This window comes from Eurosta solidaginis, chromosome 4, assembly GCF_040869045.1.
Source record: "Eurosta solidaginis isolate ZX-2024a chromosome 4, ASM4086904v1, whole genome shotgun sequence".
In the NCBI taxonomy this organism is placed as follows: domain Eukaryota; kingdom Metazoa; phylum Arthropoda; class Insecta; order Diptera; family Tephritidae; genus Eurosta; species Eurosta solidaginis.
This window is the reverse complement of record NC_090322.1, coordinates 117,301,618-117,327,691: the sequence shown is the minus strand read 5'-3', so window position 1 is coordinate 117,327,691 and position 26,074 is coordinate 117,301,618. Positions and strand designations below refer to the sequence as shown.

The 26,074-nt window shown below is 35.9% G+C and overlaps 1 protein-coding gene across 6 annotated transcripts in view; it reads right to left on the bottom strand.

Annotated features, from left to right (window-relative positions):
* Window positions 1–26,074, bottom strand: part of fzr (fizzy-related) — a 280,840-nt gene continuing 254,766 nt past the window's right edge. For 5 of the 6 annotated variants that reach the window (XM_067782604.1, XM_067782605.1, XM_067782606.1 and 2 more), the window contains exons 4-7: window positions 10,626–10,736; window positions 10,418–10,540; window positions 5,127–5,261; window positions 1–5,058 (exon numbers count right to left, since the gene is read on the bottom strand). In XM_067782604.1, the coding sequence (XP_067638705.1) occupies window positions 4,366–5,058; window positions 5,127–5,261; window positions 10,418–10,540; window positions 10,626–10,736 (1,062 nt within the window). In that variant the 3' untranslated portion in view covers window positions 1–4,365. The remainder of the gene's footprint in view (window positions 5,059–5,126; window positions 5,262–10,417; window positions 10,541–10,625; window positions 10,737–26,074) is intronic. The other variant, XM_067782609.1, reaches the window with a different exon arrangement.

The following is a 26,074-nucleotide window of genomic DNA, read 5'->3' as shown; positions in this document are numbered from 1 at the left end:
TAGCATGTAAATAATATAAACAATTTATATAAATTGTAAATAGAGCAAAAAATAATAATTTAAAAATAATTATAAACGAAGTAAAGAAAAATTCAAAAATAAAATTAACAAAATTTAATTACACATATGTATATTTATTATGTATACATTATGTTTATCTCTACAAATAATTCTTTTGGTCACAATCCTAGGCTATTTTAATAAAATTTCATAAATAAGTTGTCTCAAAGTGGTATTTGTTATATTAAGTTTTACGTTATCAGTGCATATGCATGCTTACATGCAAGTCGACACCAGAGTGTCTTGAAATCCGCTATTCTGTCAAATGAAGAACTAACTCTCCCTAAAACAATGGTCGTTGCTGTTACATATATTTCACTTTTCTTTTTTAAAGTGTGCGTAACTTACAATTTTCAAGGACTTTCTGTAAAAAAATATTTTAACAAAAAATCATTGAGGTCGCTCTAGAGCAGAAAATGCTATAGAAAAACTATTCAATCACTTTGCAGACTGAATTTTGAATCGATACTAATTAGAAAAATTTTATTTTGTGGTTAATTAAAAAAATATTGGCCAGTTGGTTCAGTTTTGTTTTTTTTTTTCGGTAATGTTGTATGAAAATCGAGTTAACGCCGACAAAGTTGTAGGCTCGCAAAGAAACGAAACTCCGTTTTTTTGTAAGTAAATCACGATTTTTGGGATGTCCGCAGTCATTCCTAGAACTTCGAGATCTACTAGAAAAATTATATGACTTCCCAAGTATTTTCACTTTTTTTGTTTTTTGCAAAACTTATTTTTGGTCCAGAATTTACTATATTCCGCGCAGAAAACTTAATATTTGCAAAAAAAAGTATGTAAGATGAACGGTTTAGTATGTACTATTAATAAGAAAACTAATTTTGCAAACAAGTTTGTTGGCAAGTTAATCATTTGTAAAAACGAGCGGATGGGAAACATAAGCAGACTTATTTTAAAGCATCTATTTTAAACAAAGACTATTTTAGTTAAAAACACGTGATTTGAGGTGTAGCACGTTAACTGCTGCACATATTTACGTGCTCATATATACATACACAAACAAATATGTGGCACTAAATGCTATTACATACATAATACAATTTCATTACTTAATATGAATAGCTTAATAAAGCGCTAAAAGTTTTAAAATTTTGTATTATGTATACGGTGACCATACAGCATAAAAATATGTGCTTATAACGCAATTCGAATCGATTTTAAACTTTCTTGCATTCGAACTACTGTTAATATTCAAGCATTTTGCTTTCAAAGAGAATTTCGTTTGGATTCGAACTACCCTTACGGTAATATAGGCGAAAACTTTCTTCTGTAAAATCTATTTCTTCTACCATTTAATAAAACTAGCTTGATTGCAGTTGTTTCCCTTGAAGATAAATTAAAATCAGTGAAGGCTTTGTTTATGTAACTGGTACACATTATCATTATGGGGCTAAATTTTGCAAATCCACCGCAAAGTTCACTTAATATTTTAGAATTCATGAGCTTAACACTGGTTTATAATAATTGAATATTCAATTATTATTTTGTTTATTGAGGCATATTGCGATGGCTCCATTTCAAAAACCGCCACGTAATTATCCTGTCATTTTCGTAATGTTATCAGAGGTTTTACAGAAATTCGAACCACTGGTAAGTCGAAATTGCCTGACGATGATTACGTGTCGGTTTTCGAAATGGTACCACAGCCAGTAAATGTTCCTCTCTTTTCAGTATCCCTCAATAAAAAAATAATAATTGAATATTTAACTATTATAAACCGGCGTTAAGCTCATGGATTCACAAATATTATTACAAATTGAACACATCATTAAAGATACAAACCGATAATTTCTTTAATTGTGTCTGTTTGTGATTTATAGCAAGATATAGTCACCGCAATTATGCATGCAGTAATGTAATTCGACCACAGGCAAGTAATTTGAGTGTATTTAACGAAGATTTCCTTTGTGATTAAATTGTAACTTATTGTAAACGTTTTTTTTTTTTTTTTTTGTATTATTAAATTGCACATTCTTAGTCGCCTCCAATGCATTTATATGTTTCATATAAGTATTAGTTTTTATAGGCATGTCTCAATTGCATTTTAAATATGTTTAATACAATATTTTTGTTTTTAATTTGTGTGGTTTTATGTGAGTTTTTATACATGTATATCTGAATATGTAACATACATATGTTAAAGTATATTGCCCACGATTCAAACAGCTTCAACGGTATATTATACATTTGCACATACATTATTTCCAAGTTTTATGGTACATATGTACATTAACTTCCCTTTTTAAGTAGAGTAAGATAGTGGGTTCGAGCCGCCAAATAATAACAGCAGTATTACAACAATAACACTTATTTCATAGTATATTGCCTTTTATCAAGCTGATAATCTGAGCAATAGCGTAATGAAAATTTGTATGTTGACTTTGATTTGCTAGCTGTGAGCAATAGACTGTCAACATTTAATTCAACGAACGTGTGGTGTTGCCACTGTTACCGAACTTCGCCGAAGAACGTGGTGTTGTCATAACAAGTAACGGTGCTGCTATAACTGCAGCTCGAGCTCACCCATCACTATAATCATCATGTTATAAAATGTTAGCCTGTAATTGTAGTCTTATAAATATTTTATTTTTCAGCTTCCTTTTGTGTGAGGCCAAGATTTGCAGGCAAATGCTGACTCATACCTTTGACAACTGTGAAGATCCACACCAAAATGAAACATTTGCATCATAAGTAGTTTCGAGAAAGTTGGCAAAGTTTATTTTACCATTGATACGAAAATAAAGTTGTTTTGTTTTTTTTTTTATATGGAGTAAGTTTGCTTTAATAACGGAGTGGTTACATGTATTTTTAATTAAGGCACGGGTTTTCAAAGCAAGTTTAAACTCCAGTTAAAGTTCACTACTGTTTAACCCTGCTACTTCGGCCGCTTAAGCTGTGAAGAGCAGCAAAATTTGATATTATCGAACAAAGTGGCAAGGCTAAACTCTAGTCAAATTTAACTAGAGTTTAAACTTGCACTGAAAACCCCGGTCTAAGTCATTATAAGCTATTAAAAAATGTAAATTTTACGTTTTAGTGCGATCATTATGTAAATGTGTCGTTATGATATGAAAAAATAAAATTGTTTCAAAAATTATATAATCTCCAGATAAGCGATTTTGGTAGTTGGGTAATTAATACCTTAGCAAAAAAAAGTGTTTAAATATATACTTTCATTGAAAACTAGTGAGAAATAGGTCTACATAATGGTTTCAAGTCAACGTGATGAAGAGTTGGTTGCATTTTTTGAATTCGCCTTTCGAAATTTTGATAGAAATCTGCAAGGGAAGGGATCTGCATTAAGAGGTAATTTTTTTTTTTCAAATGTTGCTTTTTAGTGTGGACCTCCATAACTGTTAAAAAAATTATAAGAAAAGTTGGAATTGAGCTGCAACAATTTTCAGCCTCAGTGTTCCTATGTATGTAGTTGTGTTTGTTACTCCTCCAATATAAATAAATATATGTGCATATGTATATTCAGGTATATTTGTATGTATATACGAAAAAGCAAACTACGTATGCTTTTATTTTTAAAATGAAGCGAGTGTTAGGAATTCAATTACTTCGACACTTGAGCAAGAAAAGATAGTATCTAAACGACATTAATCATAATTAAGATTTCAGATTTATTTTCACCACTGCAAAATTTAAAAGACCCCCAACATATCGCTGCAAAGTCTTGGCTGGAGATATTTAGACTTAAGCACCCATATGTACTGTTTTATAAATTTAAAAAAAAAACTCCGTACTGAAAATTTTATTTTTTATCGTTTATGACTTGTCTTATAGAATTTGCGTTAAGTACACGTGTTATGTTTACAATCAAGCAATCTAATATAGTGATCTTGTATCAGTCATATCATTAAATCCATATGCTAAGATACTGAATAAACGCTAGGTTTCCTTTTCTTAAAATAAAATTTCTTGAAAAAAGCAGGCGAAAGGTTAAAGTTTTCAATAGATATAGCAGTTTGAAAAGAAACCACCATATAATGCATTCTTTGATATGCATTATTAGCTCAAATATGAATAATATTTACGAACTCGCTTCATCTTAAAATAACTACATACCTTATAATTTTAATTAGCTATGTATGTATGCATGTAATGGGTTTGGATACTTATTACAGTTAAATTTTTTAATAAATTCAGCGTCTACTGCTTAAGTGTGCCGGTTAATTTTGTAAGTTTTATAACGTCTATGGAATTTCATTATTAGCTAACTATAATTAAGCTGATTGAATAATTTTATTAATATCCACCTAATGATTTATCCATACACGATGTTTATCTAATGTTGGTAAACAAATTTAGTACAGATTTGTTTTCCTTTTGACTGCGTGCTTTACTAAATACATTCCAAAAACGTAGAGTCTCATCACCAGCCCCAGTTACGATAGCTTCTCCATCCGGACTTAGTGCAAGATACAGTACACGATAAGAGTGTCCCGTCAATTTAGCTACTTGTGTGAGTGAAGGATATTTCCACACTAATATTTGATTTTGTGAATAACCGTGTGTTGATACCAATTCAGATGAATGTTTTGACCAAGCCAGATTGCATACTTGTGAACCGGTGTCGACGCACTGCATCGGTTGACCTGTTAGTGTATTCCAAAATCGAATACAACGATCGGCAGTTCCACCACCACTAGCTAACAAACCATGATGATGTGGCGACCAGGCAATTGCTTTTACAGCTGCCGTATGTTCGGTATATGATTGCACTGGATTAAGCGAATGTTGATTCCAGACATATAAACGATTATCATTACCACCACTCGCTAAGTATTGGTTATCCGGTGACCATTTAAGACCACACACCTCTTGTCGATGGCCTGCCAAGCGACGTTCTGATTGTTGCGCTGGTGTGCGCGTATCACGTTGTATTATTAAACGATCACGTGAACCGCTAGACAATATTTCACCATTCCACGCCAATGCACCAACTCTTGCTGAATGCCCAGTCAATTTGTTAATCTGAAATTATTGCATATTTAGTTAATAAAAAAATTCACCATCCGACTAGGGTTAAAAGTTATTAATACTTGTTTGCTTGCAGCTACATCCCAAACAGTAACGAAGCCGTGGTGTGTACCAACCGCTACTAAATTGCCGCGTTCATTCCATGACACCGATGTTACGGTATTTGAATCGGTGTTAAGGTCGCACAAACGTGTTACCTGTAAATTGATTGTTCAAATAAATTTTGTTGATTGAAAATAAATAGAAGTACATAGTACGTGTTTATAAACAACTGCGAAAAAAATAAAAATATTCCAGTAGACATTCGGCACCAAAAAATGGTCATAAAACATACCTAATCGGATCGATTACGCTCTTTATGAGCTCATTTAAGGGTCCGAAAGGAGTGTATTTCCCCCTTTTTTGCAATAGTCGTCCGATATGATAAGATCAGGGCCCGTATCACGTTATACGATCCGTGAACAAAAGCAAGGCGCTTATCGTGTTACGATTTGTATTGGAGTCCATTCTTCACTCAATTTATAAATATGAAGCTGCCAATCTATTTATACCAATTACGATAAATTATAAATCCAACTAGTATGCGAAGTCTCTAGTTCACATATGCCGTTATTCGGACTCAAGATTTCAGAGCTAATTTAATTTAATGTTTGAGTGAAAACTTGATTTCGATAGGAATCGCACCACACGTTACGGGCCTAATTTTTTAAATCACAGTGGCTTTGAAGCGGTGAATCGGAATAAGGAAATATGTGATATGGTAGCTACGAGAACTCATTGCATCCATTATTTATTATTATTTTTACGAATAGTTTGACAGATTCATATCTATCGTTTGAGTGAAACTGTTTCTTCTTACGTGATCGTATAACACGATACAGGCCCAGACTCCTATTATGCTCATAAACAGCGCTCATAATTTGCTTCATGTATGACTTTTTTGAGCCATTTATGTGCTTTATTATATTAGGGATTACAATGCTTGCTAGTATACGAAAAAATTAGTCATTACAATAGTAAAAAGTAATTTTTATATAACACACTGGACCATCACTTTTTGTGTGATAACGGATATACCCAAATGTCTACGGATTTGAGATGAAAATGGAAAATAATTCTTATTTAATACTGAATGTTAAGTTCGTAATTTTTTCATCGGTTTTCAGTTTCTGGGTAGGCTAATGTCTTGCCAGTAATATTTATTATAACAAATTTTCTCCAGAAAAATAAACTCCGGCAACCCTTTTTAATTTGATAAAAGAAACCTCAAAAAATTATATTTTAATTAAATCAAATTACAAATTTCACCCCAGCAGGTTAGGGGGCTTAGAACATACCCGCGGCAGGTATGCCTGTCGTAAGAGGCGACTAAAATACCAAATTGATTCAATAGGCGAATGTTAGCGTAACCCTTCAAAGGGTTGCCACAGCAACACAGAGCTTCTCCACCTCAAATGTCATAAAGTTGCTGCATTGTTCGTAGCGTTAAAAGGACCTGCTGTTTAGATCAATCAGTCCAATCCAGAGGGAGAACGAAACAACTACGAAGCATTGATGGGCGCTCTAGAAAGGCGATGCGGAAGTGAACACAGGAAGCAGATACACCAAATAGAATTGCAAAACCGTGAGATTCTGCGGGAGTTTGCTTCGGGTGTTGATAGGTTGGCTCATCTGGCAAATGAGAACGCACCCGTGGAATGCACGGGTAAAAATTCAGAGATTTATGGATGGAATACAGGATGTTGAAACGAAGCGAGCGACGTACTAAAAACTAAAACCTGTATTCGCAGAAACGGTATCACATGCATCGACTCAGGAAACTGCCTCACTATTGAGTAAACCAGCATACAAAGCTCATCGTGTGGAAGTAGAAAGGCTAGACAAATTTTGGAAACACTGAAGGGATCGCAACAGAAAAACGCCGGAGTTATCAAATCTTTCAAGTGCGGCAACACAGGTCACATTGCACGTCATTACAGTACCAGCCCTAGTAGTTCCAACTTGGCTTGTCGTAAACGCAAAGCTGAAGGAGATGAGCAAATTTCCAAACCCACTCAACCGTTAAACTAAAGCGAGCCTGCCGCAAGGGGCGAGAGCTGGCTCCCGCACTTGAATGCCCCATTAACTCTGTCTCACAAATCGGAAGAAGGTCGAGCAATTTTACTGTAGGAGGACATGGGAATGGAAAAGAACGTTTACTGACTCTGTATACACTGTATACGGGCGCATCTCATTCCATCATTCCATCTGATTTAGTCAACAGGAAGATAAGACCACTGCATGGAGCAAGATTGCATTCTGCCATTGGGGAGGCCACCCAGGTCCTCGGAGGAGTATCATGTGAAGTCGCAATCGGGAACGTCACGGTACTATACAATTTTACAGTGGCAGAGATTGTTGATGAAATCATAATTGGAGTGAAACTCTTAATCGACAAAGGTGTCAAGATCGACAAGCAAAGCAAGATGATGCGATATAAGAACACGGATGTGCCACTTAATTTGGGCTACGAACTAGCAAGATTGATCCTTCAGATGACATCACGGCATGGACGGAGCGGCTAGAGGAAGACTATCAGGGTAAGACAAAACAGCTGCTCCTAAAGTACGCAAACATATTTGACCAGGATGGTTCCAACCCAGACCGCACCAACGTTGTGAAACATCAAATTGACACGGGAGATGTGACGTCAATCCGCCAAGATCTTCGTGTGTTCCACTGGCCAAGCGGGAAGTTGTGAGTCAAATGATACAAGAAATGGGCGACAGTGGCGTAATCGAACCATCACCTAGTCCATGGAGCTCACCGGTGGTACTTGTGATGAAGAAGGATGGGAAAATGAGGCTTTGCGTGGACTACCGCAAGTTAAACGACATCACGAAAAAGAATAGCTACCCGTTGCCAAGAATTGACGACACTCTGGACTCGATATCTGCTACGAAATGGTTTTCTACACTAGACTTGAAAAGTGGCTACTGGCAAGTGGAAGTGAAGGAGGAAGACAAGGAGAAAACAGCCTTCAGTGCCGGAGATGGTCTTTGGCAGTTTACAGTAATTTCCTTTGGACTATGTAATGCACCAGCTAGTTTTGAAATATTATGGATCAGGTACTAAAGGGACTACATTGGAAAATATATATAATAAAGGAAGTAAGTTATTTGGGCCATAAAGTAACAACGGAGGGCTTCTGCACTGCGAACGAAAAGACAGAAACTGTAAAGGGTTGGCCAGGACCACAGAACCTGCATGAACTAAGAAGTTTCCTTGGGCTCTGCACATATTACCGTAAATGTGTACCAAACTTTGCCAGCGTAGCCCATAGCCTCCACAAGCTCACATGGAAAAATAAAGCTTTTGAATGGAAGAGGGAGCAAGAAGTGGCTTTCCAAACATTGAAAGAGCATTTGTGCACTGTCCCAATGTTGGCCTATCCGATTCCAGGAGAAACTTTTATTCTAGATACAGATGCGAGCGGATATGCTATAGGAGGTGTCTTATCCCAACTGGTCGATGGACAGGAGAAGGTAGTCGCCTACTACAGCTGATCATTTGGGAAACCAGGGAGGAACTATTGCGTTACACGAAACAAGCTGTTGGCATTGGTAGAGTGCATTAAACATTTTGACAAGTACCTCTTCAATTCCGCATCATGAGAGATCACGCAGTGTTGAAGTGGCTCCTGCAGTTCCGTAATCCAGAAGGTCAGTTGGCACGGTGGATCGAACGACTACAAAGCTACAACTTTTCTATTGAGCATCGAAAAGCTCGTAGCCATGGCAATGCTGATGCAATGTCACGAAGACTATGTAGTTTGGAATGCAAACACTGTACGAAAGCTGTGGCTAAGGAAGACATCATAGATGTCCGGCTTATTATCATAACGTGTATGGATGAATGGGGCATAGAACAACTAAGGAAGTCACATCTGGAAGATACAGATCTGTCACATGTCATGCAAGGGCTCGAACATAAAGAAATACCATAATAGAGAGGACATGTCAGCAGGGAGTCCTATTGCGAAGTCATATTGGGCACAGTCGAACAGGTTTCAAGTGGTATCCGATAGTCTGTATCGAACAGGGAGAGTGAAGAAGGTCGAACAGGTTACAATTGGTATCCGGTAGTCTGTATCGAACAGGGAGAGTGAAGAAGGTAAATGTAAGAGACAACTCATAGTTGTTCCAAGGAAAAGGATTGCTGACGTTCTCAGTGAACTAAATAACGGTTTAAGTGGAGGTGATCTTGGAATCACGAAGACGCTCGAGAAAAATACGCAGAGATTCTACTGGGTTAGTTGCCGTCAGTCGGTCACTGAGTGGATTGCCAACTGCGAGGTTTGCAGCAGAGCAAAAGGGCCCAAAACCCGTAGTCATGGCCAGATGAAGCAATATATTTCAGGTGCACCATTTGAAAACATCGCAGGCCCATTTCCTACTAGCATCCGCGGAAACAAATACGTAATGGTGGTTATGGATTGATAAAGATATGATAAAGCAATTAATTCGGAAGGTTTTCTGGAAGGAGATTTGGTGCTGTTATACAACCCACAACGAAAGAAAGGTGTGCCCCCAAAGTTTCAGTGTAACTGGAAAAGCCCATACAAAGTTGTAAACGGATCAACGATGTTGTTTACTGCATACAAACCATTAACTAACCAAATGAAAGTTGTTTATTTGGAAAGGCTCACAACGTTTAGATAGGGAAATCTGTCTGAGCGAGACGATCTGACTTAGGAGGGCAGTATGGCGAATATTAGCTATTTCGATGCGTCACAGTGCTGATTATAAATAAATGCACTAGAACAGCAAAGTAAGCAGCCACACATACATGCAAACGGCGAAGCTAACAGCGAAGAGATGATTTCACATACACACATGCAGTCATCACCTAAGAGTATAAGTTATTACTCACACATACACACGCATATAATTAGAAGATAAGTGTGAATACCAGACACATAAAAGGGAAATAAATAAGCAGTGGTTCTAGAAGGCTCTTCGTGAAAAGTCTAGACCTTTGGAGAGATATGCGAACGAGGCACCAGAGAGTATAAAAGCAGCGCACGCTGAGGAATAATTAATCAGTTTGGTTTAAGCAAGCTACCATTGAAGTACGTTTTAATTGTAATTGTATTTTTATGTCAATATAGTAGTAAACCTGAACTTAATGTAATTACGCTCAAAAAAAAAAAAAATGGCCATGAGCTGGCTTGTAATATGATGACTTATAATATTCACGAACCAACTGCTGCCTGCCAGTCAGCTACTGCACAAAGTTTCAGCCTTTACATTTTAATTTATGAAAGTTTACACGAAGTGTCGCCCCCGTTATAATCAGGTGGTGTTAAGCTTACTTGACTAGTACATGCGCTCCAGAGATAAACGCAACTTCCCAGACCGACAGCGAGTACATTTTGCGATGACCAATCAACCAAATTTAAGTAGAAATCATCTTGTAGCTCCGGCGCATCTAGTACCTTAAAAAAAATATAACAAAGAAAAGAAACATTTTCAAGTGGTTAATTATTGCCGGTATGGCATTAATATTATTCGTCTTATCACCTTGAAAGGTATTCGTGATATTTTTCTGGTGGCTTTTCGCGGCGATCGAAGTAATTTCTGACTTTTTGTACTGACTGGTGAAAGAGAATATGGACATTGCTCATTGAAATCCTGAAAAAAAAATACGAAAAATACCTATTAACAAGTGTTGCTACAGTTGGCGTTAAATTAGTAATTATCTAATAAATAGAACAAACAAATAAAACGTTACAATTCATCTAACAGTTGCGGGCCAAACAAGTGGTAATTCACCTCGTCGAGTTAAGCAAATAAAGGTAATTAACAGAACAATGCGAAATTTAGTAAGATGACAAATTAACTACTGAAGGAGCCGTTTCGTGATCGAAAAATTTTTTTTAAATGTATAACTGTTAAACTTAGCAAATCAACTTACACTCAGTTCACGTTAAAACTTTTTTGGAGGGATACGCAAAAGCTTAATGTCAGTAGAAATAACAGAAAAGCATAAAACGTATTTGTTATACCCAGCGTGTACTTGTACATAACGGTAATTGAACTGTGATTTGATAATACCGTTTTCATACAGAAACTTAATTGAATCACAATTTTATTTAATGAAATAATTAAATTTCCCTTTTTATACAGGTCCTCTTGCTTCATTAAGTGAACATCTGTCAGCAGCCCCAAAAAAATATTTCGTTTTTACAAAAAATTGTTAAAATAGAAAGCAGCCGTTTCCTTCTGAACTATAAGTACAATCAAAATAAAATGCATGCGCAACTACCCATAAATGTTGCACCAAACCAAATATTTGCCTATTTTCGAAAAAGCCATATTATCTTTTGCAGCAAATGCAGCGAAAATAAAATTTTGAATTTTTTCATGTTTTTCTATTTTTCGTAAATTATTCTATTTATTTTTGATTATTCTATTTATTTTGATTTGTTACATTGACAATAAAATTCGAAGCACCAAGCAAAACCGACTGGATTTTTCACTCGATTATGCATTCAATAAAGCAATAATGAGATAATTAAGAATTTGTATTTTGTATTGTAACGAATTTACTGAAATTCCTCTTATTTGCAACCTTCTACTAACGTTCGAATCACTAAATTGTTGAATAAATAAGTCCACTATTCAATAATGCAAAATGGCCTTTATTCAAGTACTTCACAATACTACTACTTCTCGACAGATAGCGTGCTTAAATCAAACTCATTCTGATTCTCAACTTTACCTCCTTTTATACTCTGTGATTTCTCGTTCGTTTACAAGTTATAAATTTCTCAGCTATAAGTACAGATGCAAAATTGTACAGCTTCTCGCATAGCCCATGCGCGTGTATATGTGAGTGACACTTGCACAAATGATTGCATACTTTTGGGAGTATCTCAGATATATGCATTTCTTTGTGCGTTACTCTCCGCTGCTTGTACGTCGTACATATGTGTAGACATAATGATTGGTTCGTTTATGTATATACAAGTGACTGCCTGCTTTATTGTTGTTGTGGCTTCATTTACTTAGCATCAGACTAGTGATGTGAGTACCACTTAGTGTCACTAATATTCGTCACAGTATGGAAGTATTTTCTAAAAAATTTTGTCACGGCAAATTTACGGAAATTTCCTCTGCAGGAGTTATTTATCGAACTGGTTTCCAAAGTGATTTACGAAAAGTGGCGCGCTAAATTTTTCTTTTTATCGCATTTATAAAACATGCCATTTGTCTACGGCAAATATTTTTCCAACTGGTCTCTAAAGTGATTTTCTGAGGGCGGCACACTAACTTCACATAAAGTTGGCGTGCCGCTGGATATTTTCTAAAACATGATCGCGGCAAATTTTATGTCGGATAAATTGCGGCAAATTCACGGCAATTTACCCAATGGTTAATTGTATTCCACGTAAAAGTTGTCTTGCCAACTTCAGAAAGGTTTCCTGAGTCCCGGGAACCCATCCTAACCAAAAATTGTTTCTGGATCACAAATCATTTAGAACTCCAAAGAGTTCATCCACAACCTTAGAAAAAAATTCGTAAGAATGCAAAGCACGTAAGGCAGCCTGGCTGTCTAATATAATGAAAATTCTCCGAATAAGTCTCTTAGCAGACATTCTCTACCAGGAAATTTTAATGCATGGATTTCAGCCTGAAAAATAGAGGGGTGGCATCTGATTGGCATCGATTTCATCGCACCCATTATTCCAATACAAACTAGTCGACGCAGTTTGCTTAGTGTTGTTATTGCTGTTCTTCGCGTCTTCGGCCACCAAACTTAAGATGAATAGGTATAATTGGCTTCACAACAGTATTGAATGTCCAGTATACCATTTTGGGAGATAGCACCATGTTTTGCCATGCAGTCAAGTGTAGCCGAAGAAAGTTCTCTTGCTTTGTTTAAGGTACCATTTGAACCCAATCTCAATTAGACATAAAGTCTCACTATCAATATACCATTGTAATTTTTGGAAAGTTTAAAATTAAGAACTAATCCAAACTTGATGTACATATTTTTACAACTTCTGATGATGGAAGTGACTTTGGAAGCATGTAATAAATAAGGAATGGTTTTCTTTGCCTAAAGTGAATATTCGATATCACGCGAATAAATCAGATAATATGGATTATCCAGTTGATTTTAATCTGCGCAGCTACCAAAATATCTGGATTTACGAGGATTACTGAATAATATTTAAATATTCTATATATAGTTTATTTTCTGACGCTAATATCGAAACCATTTTACGTTCCCTATTTCCTATTTATATATTCAGCCTATATATTTTGCATTTCATTAAATTCCAATATCTAGATATCCGGATTCTTTTGTAAATCAATGAAGCTGTTTTCTAAAATGCAAATTTCATCAAATTATTCTTGTGACCTTGCTCTACATTAGACATGGAAATTAAAAGCATACAATCAACGTGCTTTCAAATCCTCTACGATTCATTTAAATGACAAATTTTAGCTATTCGAAGATTTTTAAGCAGATGCTGGCATATGTATGATATCGCACATCAAATCAAAAACAGTCACAACTCAAGAAAACAGACTAGTCAATCTAAAATCTTTTAGGTAGCACAAGTTTTGAGGAGTTCCATCGCAAAATGCAATAGTGACTCATAAGAAGTTTCTAGATAATTGAGAAAAAGTGTTCAGTCTTGAATGGATACGCATTTTCAAATGATACTTATGATATTATAGCAGTTATGAAAGAACACACATATAGGTTAAAATCACATTTATAAGACAGCTAGAATTGAAGTTAAGAAAGATAATTTTTGTAATTATTGCGTTTTGATCTGGAAGAATTTATTTATTGCGTTTGGGTTTGAAATATTTTGGAATGATAGCGTTTTAGTTTGCAAATTATTGGATTTTGAGCACTTTGGTATGAAGAAAAGGTCTGATGCCATTATTTCAGCGACCCTGGAAGTAATGGTTGTGTCATGCATATTATTTTTGTCATATTAGTATTCCAATATGAAGTACATGGTCCAGCTCCAACTTTGCTTGTGAGTGGTTCTTTAAGTAACTGTTTGGGTTTATCGGAAAATTCTCTACCGTATGTTTTCATTGGAGTACTATGAATGAGTAGTTGATTCAGGCCTAGAACATCGCAATGAAAATTGGTCTACATGACATGGACAATGTACTAGGATCAGTTGTGGAGTACTCCTATACTCCTAAAGTACTACTCAAATCGTCCGCAAGGAGTATAACAGTTTTCCACCACTTATCTCATTCATATAAACAACAAAATTTGAAACCCAAAAATGTAAAAATTGTATAAAATTATGGCGGTTTGCTATGAAAGGTATTTTTTGGAGTGCTCTAGAATGCCTAAATTTGCTGCGTTTTACATCTCATAAAAATTAAAATATGGCTTTTAGAAAGTAAAGTTAAATGCCATCCATAACTCAAAAAAACCAAATGGAGCACTTATTGCGTTCTGGTTTGAAACTACTCATTTATTGAATTACAAAAGAAAACGATCATAGAGGAATGAAGGTAGTGGATGTGCAATATTAATAAGAATTCCAAAACCTTCAGAAATCCAATCAATAAAAATGTTAAGGAAATATGAGGCACAGAGTCCGACACCGGTATAAAAAAACGAAACGCCGAATACTATATTATCTTCATCGAAGTATAGATGCTCTGCTCAGCCAGTAATTTTGCATTTTAGCCCTACATGTGACATTTAGTTTCGCGTAAGCCATACAAATTTTGATAGAAAAATGCGTTTTAATGTGGTTTTATTTGAGCATTCGCATTATAAGTCCAGAAATCAACCCTGCATATTTCCAAAAAATGCTCTCTTTGTGGATTAGAATTAGATCCTCCTCGTGCGTTATTACGTTAAATGGATGTCTTGGTAAGTGCCGAATCTAATCATAGTGCTTACGGAGACGTCTGCTTATCCGACTGGGAGACGGTAATAATACAGAAGTATCGGAGTTTGTTGCTCAACTTGGGCGAAAAAGTGTTACTTCAATTATTTTGGAACTTGGATAATTCTTTGGCGCTTACTCGTTCAAACGTCAGTAAATTTTCACTGTATCTAAGATCGTCGCTTGGTCCTTACAACAGAATAGGGGAGTCTCCCCAAGGAATATTTCAAAGAAAAGCTGTTGAACCCGTACCTTATAATAACAAAATACGTACTCGCTTATCTCTTAAACAACGGAATTTGGGTTACTTGGCTTAAGCTGCAGTTACCCACCGACGTGTGTAACGTACGTATACGTATGCCGTACGTACACACATTTGAGCAAAATGTATGCCCGTAGTGGCAAAGAAAAAATTGTTGCCATTGACCTGTTTGAATTCATGCTTATGGAAACATCAACTTTTTCTATTTTAATTTTTGATGTTGTAAAAGGCTGGCATTAATATTAAATAAGTATAAATAGATTACATATTTATAATCTGAACTTTTACATATTTATTTCAAATTATATGCATAATTTTGCAAACTTTGATTAGGTGGTTTTGCATAAAAACTGCAAACGGTCAAAAATTAGGGCGCAAAAGTTTACTAGGCAACTATGTCTAGTGATTGTTTTGATTTCTACGTTCCGGCAAAGATGACTTGATACGAAACATTTGTTTACGCTCTCACGAGGGATTTATCTCAAATTTGTGCTGGCAACAATCAAAGATAAATCCCTCGAGCCAGCTGAAGCGGGCGCCAGAACAAAAAATGTGCCAGCTAAAACGAAAAACGGGCCAAAAATTTCGGTAAACTTTAGTTTGACCTACAACTGTAGAAATGCGTTCAAAAATTATGGGAAAAAAGATAAAAATACTTGTTTTAGTGTAAATATATTTAGTTCGAAGGCGGAGGATAAATATTATTTCCCATTCAAAAATTATCACTAAAAACAGGTTTTGTAAATATGAAGTCCCGATGCAACCACTCGATTCTGATTCGATAAGCCCTATCCACTAAATGATGTTAACTATTATACCGTAGGTCCGATTTACTCAAATTTCAAAAGAAGGTTTGGTTTTCACCGTGAGTTAAATGCGTTACAATATTTGACTAATTTATTTAATTAAAATGTAAATTTTTCTTCTATATATATAAAAATAAGTGCACATTTTTTGTGTTACTTTATAACTTGAGACCGGCTCCACCAAATTCATCCAAATTTCTACGGTACATTTGGGCTATCATGTAGATGGTTTCTGTATAGCTTGATTGAATTTGGTCGAGCGGTTCATGAGATATATCACACCAAGTTACGGCTACGTTTCATACCAATAGATGGTGCTTATTTGCATATTTGCATTATTTCATGAAATGGAATAGGTGGTGCTTATTTCCATTTTGCATTATTCAATGGAATGGACGTTTCTAGAATTATAATTTGACGTTCGGCATTTCTCAAGTGAAAACCAAACGAAAAAAAGAAGTCAATTGTTTTTTTTTGTTTTTTTTTTTTTCATAAAAACTGTAAAAAAAGAAATAAAAGAACTGTATTTAAGTAAATTCGGTATATGCTGTGCTTCAATTTGGTTATTAATGTCTCACTAAATTTATTAAGTGTGATTTTGTTGTGTCAAAGAAACAACATTGTAATAGAATTGCGTTGCTTTTCTTCAGAAACAACCATGAATATAGTTGAAATAATCTTGGAAATTGCTGACCGACTGTATTCTGATGAAGATGTCATACATTTCGTATCGGCAAATTCATTTTTGGCCGGGATTTCGGCAACAAGAATTCAAGAGTATCGAGTTCATCGCATTTTTTACGACGAAGCGCTGATGCTTTATTTCGGTCAATATTTTAGATATTTCGAAATCAACACCCGACATTCCGCAAAATTTCAACTGGTTCTTTTCAAATGGTCGCTTCCTTACTGAAAATTTACAATATCTCTTCATTACACAAATGTTCCTACAAACAACGGTTCGGCGCAACGTGTTCAATCTTCTTTCACGACGAGAAATCACTTATTGGCAAAACGAATATACAGAATCGTTGACTGTTGCCATTCAACTTGCAAATTTACGACTACCAAATCTGATAGCCATAAGACTTACATATACAATGTTTCTTCGAAATACGGATCAAGTCAACATTAGAAACATTCGCCCACCTGTTTTCGAATCAATATCGCTACAACTATTTAGTAACCTAACTCATGGCTCCCTCCAGTTCAACGAATGTATTCACCAGCGTCCCGAAAATTGTTCTTCCTACACACTTACACTGAAAGAAATGGTGCTAGTAAAATCAACAAATCGGTTCTGTTGTTCTTGACTTAACGGAGATTCGGTGAAATTGATCGAATTATGGTTAATTCGACCGAGTTCTTTGTCAAACGAACAAATTAGTTTAGTCATTTCAACAGAAAAGAAATTGTTGCTCTTAAGTTAACAAAATTCTGTAAAATTGACAGATTCCTGATCAATCTAACTGATTTTTCTGTTAACACAACTGATCTCAATGGTCATTTCACCAGCGATCAATAGTCAATACATGAGCAAATTTCAAAAAGAATTTTACGCCAATACCAAATAATACCAAAATAAGAAAACTACCAAATCGAAAAAACACACGAAATGGGAAAACAACAAAAAACTAGTTTTTCAGTTATGAATACAAAACGAAAAACCCTTTTTTGAATTTACTGTGCAACAAATTGTGAGATACCGGGACACCTATTTATCGGGTACAATTTTGCAAGTTCTCCTCCAAGCGAAATGCAAAATTGCGCAAAATTAAACTTGCCGAATTACATGTAAAGTTACTCCAGTGGTGAATTGCCTTCTAGCGATTTGATTCTTTACTTTTCTATAACTTACAAGTTCTCTATTTAAAATGTTATGCCAAACATTTATACAAGTTTTGTTCGAATCAAGTGTGGCAACTACATGCGTGAGAAGAAATTGAGAATGAGCTGAGCTGCAACTGAAAGAATTGGGGAATCAGTTTTGTGATTACTATTTTCATTTCTATTTGCAAAGCGAAGTTCAAAACTATAAATTAAATTATAAAATATAAAATTTGGTGAAAGTGCGTTTAATAAAACAAAATAATAAAGTTTATAATGTTTAATGTGTGCCAGCATATTTGATGTAAGCCCAATTGACGTTCGGTTAGTAAGTGCCACCGTGGTGTGATGATAGCGTGCTCCGCCTGCCACACCGTATGCCCTGGGTTCGCACCCCGGGCAAAGCAACATCAAAATTTTAGAAATAAGGTTTTTCAATTAGAATAAAATTTTTATAAGGGGGGTCGCCCCTCGGCACTGTTTGACAAGCTCTGCGGGTGTATTTCTGCCATGAAAAGCACTCAGTGAAAACTCATCTCCCTTGCAGATGCCGTTCGGAATCGGCATAAAACATGTAAGTCCCGTCCGGCCAATTTGTAGGGAAAATCAAGAGGAGCACGACGCAAATTGGAAGAGAAGCTCGGCCTCTTAGATCTCTTCGGAGGTTATCGCGCCTTACATTTATTTATTTATTTATGTATATGGCAACATAGGCACTTTCGTGCAAAGCTGTCGCAACAATTTTTTTTTGTTCATTTGACTACTAAAACGGTCAATTACGAATCAACGATTTGTGCGCAGTTGATTCAACATCTTGTTACGATGGATAAAAATTTACAGAAATTTCGGTTGAATTGACCCGTATTTCGGTTGATTTTACCAGTATTTTTCTTTCAGTGTACTAACTTTTTTACTCTGATGTCTTAAGAATAAAAAAGTTAAAAAAAAAAAGTAATGAAGAAATGTATTTATGATGTGTTGTACTGATTCATCCGCATCTGATCGAGTTTTCTGAGACAAGAGTATGAACAATGAACATTACTGCCATTTTGGCAATAGGTATTTTTCAGATGCAATGGAAAGAGATACACCACAACACAACATATCTGTCACATCGTACTTTCAGTGTATATTGACATTAGGTGTTTTTGTTATGAACTATGGAGAATCAACACGTGTGTTCAATATTTATGTAGTTTTCGATTCATAATTGAGTATTTCTTCATTTTCAATTGAATTCATATCATTATTTATAATACATTGGAAATTCCTTCTGTAAGTATGTCGTATCGTTGAACCAAAACATAGTAGAAAATTTTTCCAATGATGTATCATGTTTTTCTCTTCAAATTTATTTTTTCAAATGTTCTTTCTTCGTTCATTTTACAGAATACATTTAGTGATTTCAACTGTATCTAATCGTGCGCACGTGTTTTATTGTGTTTTTCATCAAATTTTTTGCACGGTTTGTATTTTCGTTTTGTCTTTTGGACATATACATGTGGGCGTATTTCGACCGCGCATTTTTTGTTTGCACATCTGCTTTTCTTAAATAAAATTTCTTGCGTTGAACATGTAGTTTTAGTGAATTTTTTTCCTTTCTCTTGAAGAAAATGTCTCGAGCCAGACGTCAAAATATCGGTCGACGTACGCGTAGTGCTAACAGAATGTTACTTCAAAGAAGAGCGCAAAGTATTGATGACCTGTCACAACAAAATGAAATACGACGTGAACGATATGCACGAAATAGATCTGCAGAACCACAGCGGCAAAGAAATGCAGCACGACCAAGACAAATACGACGCCGTGTTCTAGAAAATATGCATCGTGCTTCTTTTAATTGCGATCCACAAATTGATTACAGTATGCATGGATATATTGGATTAATGAGTGCGACATGTCCACATTGTGAATCAGCTAAGTTTCTGGGTGAAACGGCTGGCATGTGTTGTGCTAATGGCAAAGTGAAATTTCCGGCATTCGAAACTCCACCTGATCCATTGCACTCATTGATTTTTGGAGGATCACCAATGTGGAAGCATTTTATGAATCATATATAAGAATACAATTCATCATTTCAAATGACTTCTTTTAGTGCTAAAAAAGTTATAAGAGACAATTTTATGCCGACATTTAAGGTGATTACTTCATGTGGAATATCTAATTCTTATGTAGATATAAGTAACAGTTTCTACAATGTTTTTAAGGATTCTGATCCCACATCAAATTACATTGCATACATATTACAGATTCAAGATCAGATTTATCATCGAGCGGGTGCATTATTACCATTTCCTGACGCTAACCATCAATTTTGGCAAATATATTTTATCGGAGAAGAAAATCGTGAGTTGGATGAACGGTCCACAATTGGCTCACATAAAAAACGAGCGATTATTTGCGATCTCCAAAGATTTTTTCATCAGAACAATGAATTGGTGAAATTGTTCATAACCGCTCTCGATCGTATGCCATCTGATAATCGCAAAATCATTATCAGATCGGGAAAACGCCTTTTGGTGAGCATGCCAGAAGATTTAATGTACCGACGATTGATGAAGTAGCAATTGTAATTGTTGGCGATCAGTTTCAATCCCGCGATATTGTACTTCATCGTAGAAATTAACAATTACAGCATGTTTCGGAGCTTCATCGCAGTTACGACGCATTACAATATCCAATTCTACATTGGAAAGGTGATGAAGGTTATCAAATTAATATACCAATGATAGATCAAAGGATCAGTAAATAATATAATATTTATATTAATCAGATATTAAATAAAAACTAAAATTTAAAATCGAATGAACATATTTTTTACAGGTAGAGATGTTGAAAAGAAATTTAGTGCGTTGAATTATTATTCTTATCGATTAATGATTCGTGCACAAGAACAAAATTACATTCTGAGATGTGATAAACTTTTTCACCAATACATTGTAGACATGTATGCAAAAATTGAAACTGAACGTCTCTATTTCATCCAATTCAATCAAGCCAAATTGCGATCTGAAGAGTACATACATTTGCAAAATGCAATAGCGAATGATGCAAATGTGAATGATATCGGACGCCTGACGATATTACCAGCTTCTTATATTGGTAGTCCACGCTACATGCACGAATATGCACAAGATGCTATGTCATATGTTCGAAAATACGGCCGACCAGATCTTTTCATCACTTTTACGTGTAATCGATGTGGAACGATATAAAAAAGAATTTGTTCGACGGTCAGTCACCAACAGATCGACACGATGTTACAGCACGTGTATTCTGGCAAAAATTGAAGGCACTGATGGATTTAATTGTGAAATTAAGAGTTTTTGGAAAGGTACAATGTTGGATGTACTCGATTGAATGGAAAAAAAAGGTGCGTGTGGCAAGCACACATATTGATATGGCTGGTACGTAAAATAACACCGGACGAGATTGATAGCGTCATATCAGTCGAAATACCAGTTCAAACCATCGATCCAGAATTATTTGAAGTGGTAACAAAAAACATGATTCACGGTCTATGCGGTGAAATAAATATGAATTCACCATGTATGATCGATGGGAAATGTTCAAAGCGGTATCCGAGAGCATTAATTTCCGATACCATAACAGGCAATGACGGATATCCATTGTATCGACGTCGATCATTTGAAAATAATGGTAAAACGGCGATAATAAGAGGGCGCAATCAAGACATCGAAGTTGACAATCGTTGGGTCGTGCCATATTCACCGATACTGTCAAGTTTTTCAGGCTCACATAAATGTTGAGTACTGTAACTCAGTAAAGTCTATCAAATACATTTGTAAATATGTTAATAAAGGAAGTGATATGGCTGTTTTTAGAGTAGATGGTAAAAATAGAAATGATGAAATCACTCAATATAAAATAGGGCGATACATAAGCAGTAATGAGGCAGTTTGGCGTATCTTTTCGTTTCCTTTGCACGAAAGACATCCTGTTGTTGTCCATTTGGGAGTTCATCTGGAGAATGGTCAACGAGTTTATTTCACTGCAGAGAGCAGCACAACCACCAGCAACTACTTTAACTGTTTTTTTTTCAATTGTGTGAAATCGACACATTTGCCAGAAATTTGATATATTTTGATATACCGCAATATTACACCTGGAATGCATCATCGAAAAAATTTCAACGGCGTAAACAAGGAACACATGTTGATGGTCATCCAGGTATTTTCCAAACAGATTTGGGCAGGATGTATACGGCACATCCCAACAATGCTGAATTTTCTATTTGCGAATGTTGTTGGTAAACGTACGAGGACCAAAATCATTTCAAGATTTAAGAACAGTTCACGGTCATTTTTGTCAGACATATCGCGAAGCATGTCAGCTCTTGCATTTGTTAGAAGATGACACACATTGGGACGCAACACTTCATGATGCATCGATTTCATCTCGTCCACAGCAAATACCAATGCTATTTTCGATTATGATATCAACATGCATGCCATCGAATCCAATTGAATTGTGGAATAAATATAAAGATTACATGACTGAAGATATTTTAATTCGGATGCGTCGTAGAGCAATGGATCCTGATTTGCTGATTACATTGGAAATGTACAATGAAGCCTTGATAATAATTGAAGATATGTGTCTTGCGATTGCCAATAAAGCATTGGGGCAATTAGCTTTGATTTCACCAAATCGTCCAATGCATGATTTATTGGATCGAGAGTTGCAGCGTGAACAACAATTCGATTGTGACGATTTACGTACATTTGTTCAATCCAACATCACCAAATTGAACAATCAACAAAAGGATATATATGACAAAATCATGCAAGCTGTTTCTGATAAAAGCATTAAATCGAACGATGCAAGATTTACGTGGAAACTAGAGGTTTACGCCGATCACTTTATCGGCGGCGGCGGCGGCGGCGTGGATAGCGCGCCGGCGTTCTTACTTTAAAAAAGATTGATTTTTCTATGTAAAAAAATAATATTTAGGAAAGGTTTTGTTTGTATGTATTTAAGGAAATCAACGTGTTGGTCATTTTGGAAAGATCCGTGGTTTTTACCTCAAGATCTCGCAGACCGTTGAAAATTTTTCAGGAGTAGCTCCTTGCGGAGGGATTGTCCCTCGTTCGCATACCCCAGAGAGGCTGCGAACCTAACCCCGGTCTTTGCAATTGGTACTGCTGCGTCTGAGGAAAAGAAATAGAGATACATAAAATTGTCACACTTTTGTCTGTATATCTCGTGCAAAGCGTAGCTTCAACGGATAACTCCTAATAATCGTCGCAAACACAATTTCTTTAAATCATTTGTGGCTCCTTGGCGGTCATGCACAAAGAATACCTACGCTTGCTATTAATGGTCTATTAATACTCATGCCTCTCGTGGCACAGGGCGCCTCCAGTTTTTCGGCTGTTTTTAAGAGCTACAATTCCCGATATGAGAACAGAAGCAATCCCGATCACCAGTCGCTATCACACCTCCTGACCCTCATACCATATGCCAGCACAGAAGCTATAGGACTGCGACTTCGAACTCATACCTTCGTCGACGTCACTTTCCGAGAAGCTGTAGGTGTATCTCCGAAGACTTTCCAACGGATGCTTTTGTCGCGTTATGCTGCCGAGCTACACCAGAGAAACACCTTCAAACGTTAGGGAGTGACTATTCGGCCAAGGATGCCGCCCTCGAAATCATAAGCAGTCTAAATGGATGTCATTGCGTAATGGGTGAGCTCATTATGGATGACCACGTAGCTTCAGTTTTCAGACTAGTTCGACTCTCCACTACGTTAGGGTAGTAGCACACCCGGTCATTAGTTCGACGGTCTTGGGAAAGTTTTTGCTTCACCACTTTGAATGTTCTTGCGAAGGACAAAGTCTCACCTGGTAAATATATGTGCCCACGTATTCACACTTGTAAAAGGAGCCGTAACGTGTAGGTGATATTTAAACTTGGTTGATAGGCTATAATCAATGTGATTCACTCCAAGGGACTAGTTTTGGATAGGGCCGCCAACTTTAGGAAATATCAAAGCGGGAGACTTGAGTGTTGAAGGATGAAGTGTGTAAATCAAAACTAACATTTCAGACGCTATTGTATAGTTTCGCAAATAAACAGCAGATGTTTGAATGTAAGCCCAAGTAATTTTTCAAACCCTTCTCATGCGTACATATATCCTCAACTTAAGTATGAGGTAAGAATCATTTCAAAGGAGTGTTTATGCCCCTAGAAACTAATAGATTTTTTTTCATCACTGATTTGGCTTATTCTTTTAGCCAATCGCAATATAAATTTTTTTAAAAATCGGCACCTTTTTTGGGTATTTTCTTTTTTTAACAACTTGAGGACAATTTGAAAACATGTTCGCCTTGGGTCATTTTGTTTGAATTCATTGTTCATTATTAATTTTTTTTAAATATGCAAAGTGAGCATATAAATTTATTATATAACTTTTATTTTAGTGTTTTATTTTAATAATTTGGTGAATTGGGTGATGCAAAGTCCGTGTTAAGCAATGCTTGTTTTTTAAATAACTTTTGTTCAGTTAGAAAGAGTTAAATTTCGCAATTAGGCTAAGTTTATGATCGAGCGTAATCGCATCGCGCGATTCGACGAGAATCGCTGTTAGTGATAAATTATATTAGTGCATATGGAGATGTTTATGACAAAGCGATTTAGCGTAAAGCGAATTGAGCGATTACAAGCGATAAAAGCGACGAAAATTTGCAACCAAAATATTTTGATTCATTTGAGCGAAATTTGCGAAACAATATGGATGTTTTTATTGAAAAGGTACGTGACAAGCAGTGTTTGTGAAATTTCCGTCATGCAGATTACTACAATTGCGATTGGATGCACTTGATATTTTTTTGTCTTATGTATAATTTTTAAATATTTTTTTGTAACAAATAGCTATTTTCTAATAATAAAATTTTACGAGTTAATGTACACATGTTGCTTTCTCTACACTGCCACAACTTGAATAAAAAGATTTTGAGTTATATTGTTGAGCATTCCATCGCTTGCGGTTTCGCTCTACTATAAACACTCAATCGCCAGCGATAACGTTAGCGAAAATGTAACAAGCGATGGAGCGTTTCTCGACGCATCGCGCGATGCGATTACGCTCGATCATAAACTTAGCCTTAGTTTCTTATAACTGGCAGTGCTGCGCATCCGTTGATACCACCTTCGACCATATCCGACCAATTTTCGACATGAACAATAAATGGCCTAAACAGTCTTAAACGAATAGAAAATATAGTAACGCGCCGGACGCCGCTGCCGGCGGCGTGCGAAAAACGGAAAAACAGGCGGCGGCGGCGGCGTTTATCGGCGGCGTATATCTCTACTGGAAACCGAAGGCTTTTTGGTGGTGCTTTAATTTTATTGTCAGGTAACTTTCGACAAACATTACCCGTTATTCCACGATCAACACCGACAGATGGAATCAATGCATGTTTGAAGTCTTCCCTTTTGTGGCGATACGTGAAAAAATTAACATTACACATAAACATGCGTGTTCAGTTGCACAATGATCAATGGCAAAATTCCAATCGACAAAACAAATGGTTTGATTACATTGCCAAACAATTTTTGTACAATTATCCAATCAAAGGAAGAATTAGCTGAATGAATGTTTCCAAATATTGTTCAAAATTACATGAATCACGATTGGTTGAGAGAACGCGTAATACTGGCACCAAAAAATTTACATGTCAATGAAATCAGTCATCACATTCTGAAAAAATTTCCAGGTGTGGTGACACCATACAAGTCAGTGGATAGCGCAATGAATCAAGATGACGCAGTGAATTATCCAGTTGAATTTTTGAATTCATTGGAACCGTCTGGTATGCCACCGCATTGTTTAAATTTGAAAGTCGGCTCATCAGTTATTTTATTACGGAATTTAAATGCACCAATTTTTTTTTTTTGCTATGTCAGTCAACAAGGCGCAAGGACAAACGCTTCGAGTATGCGGATTGAATTTGGAGGAACCGTGCATTTCGCACGGACAGCTATACGTTGCCTGTTCCAGAGTAGGCATTCCAAATTGTTTGTTTATTCATATCCCAGATGGAAAAACGAAAAATGTAATGTATCCAAATGTTTTGGATTAAGAATTGAAACAAAGATTTAAAAGATTTTATGATATTTTATTCTTTTTCCAATATTTCTATTGGTGTAGCGAAGCACACCGGGTCC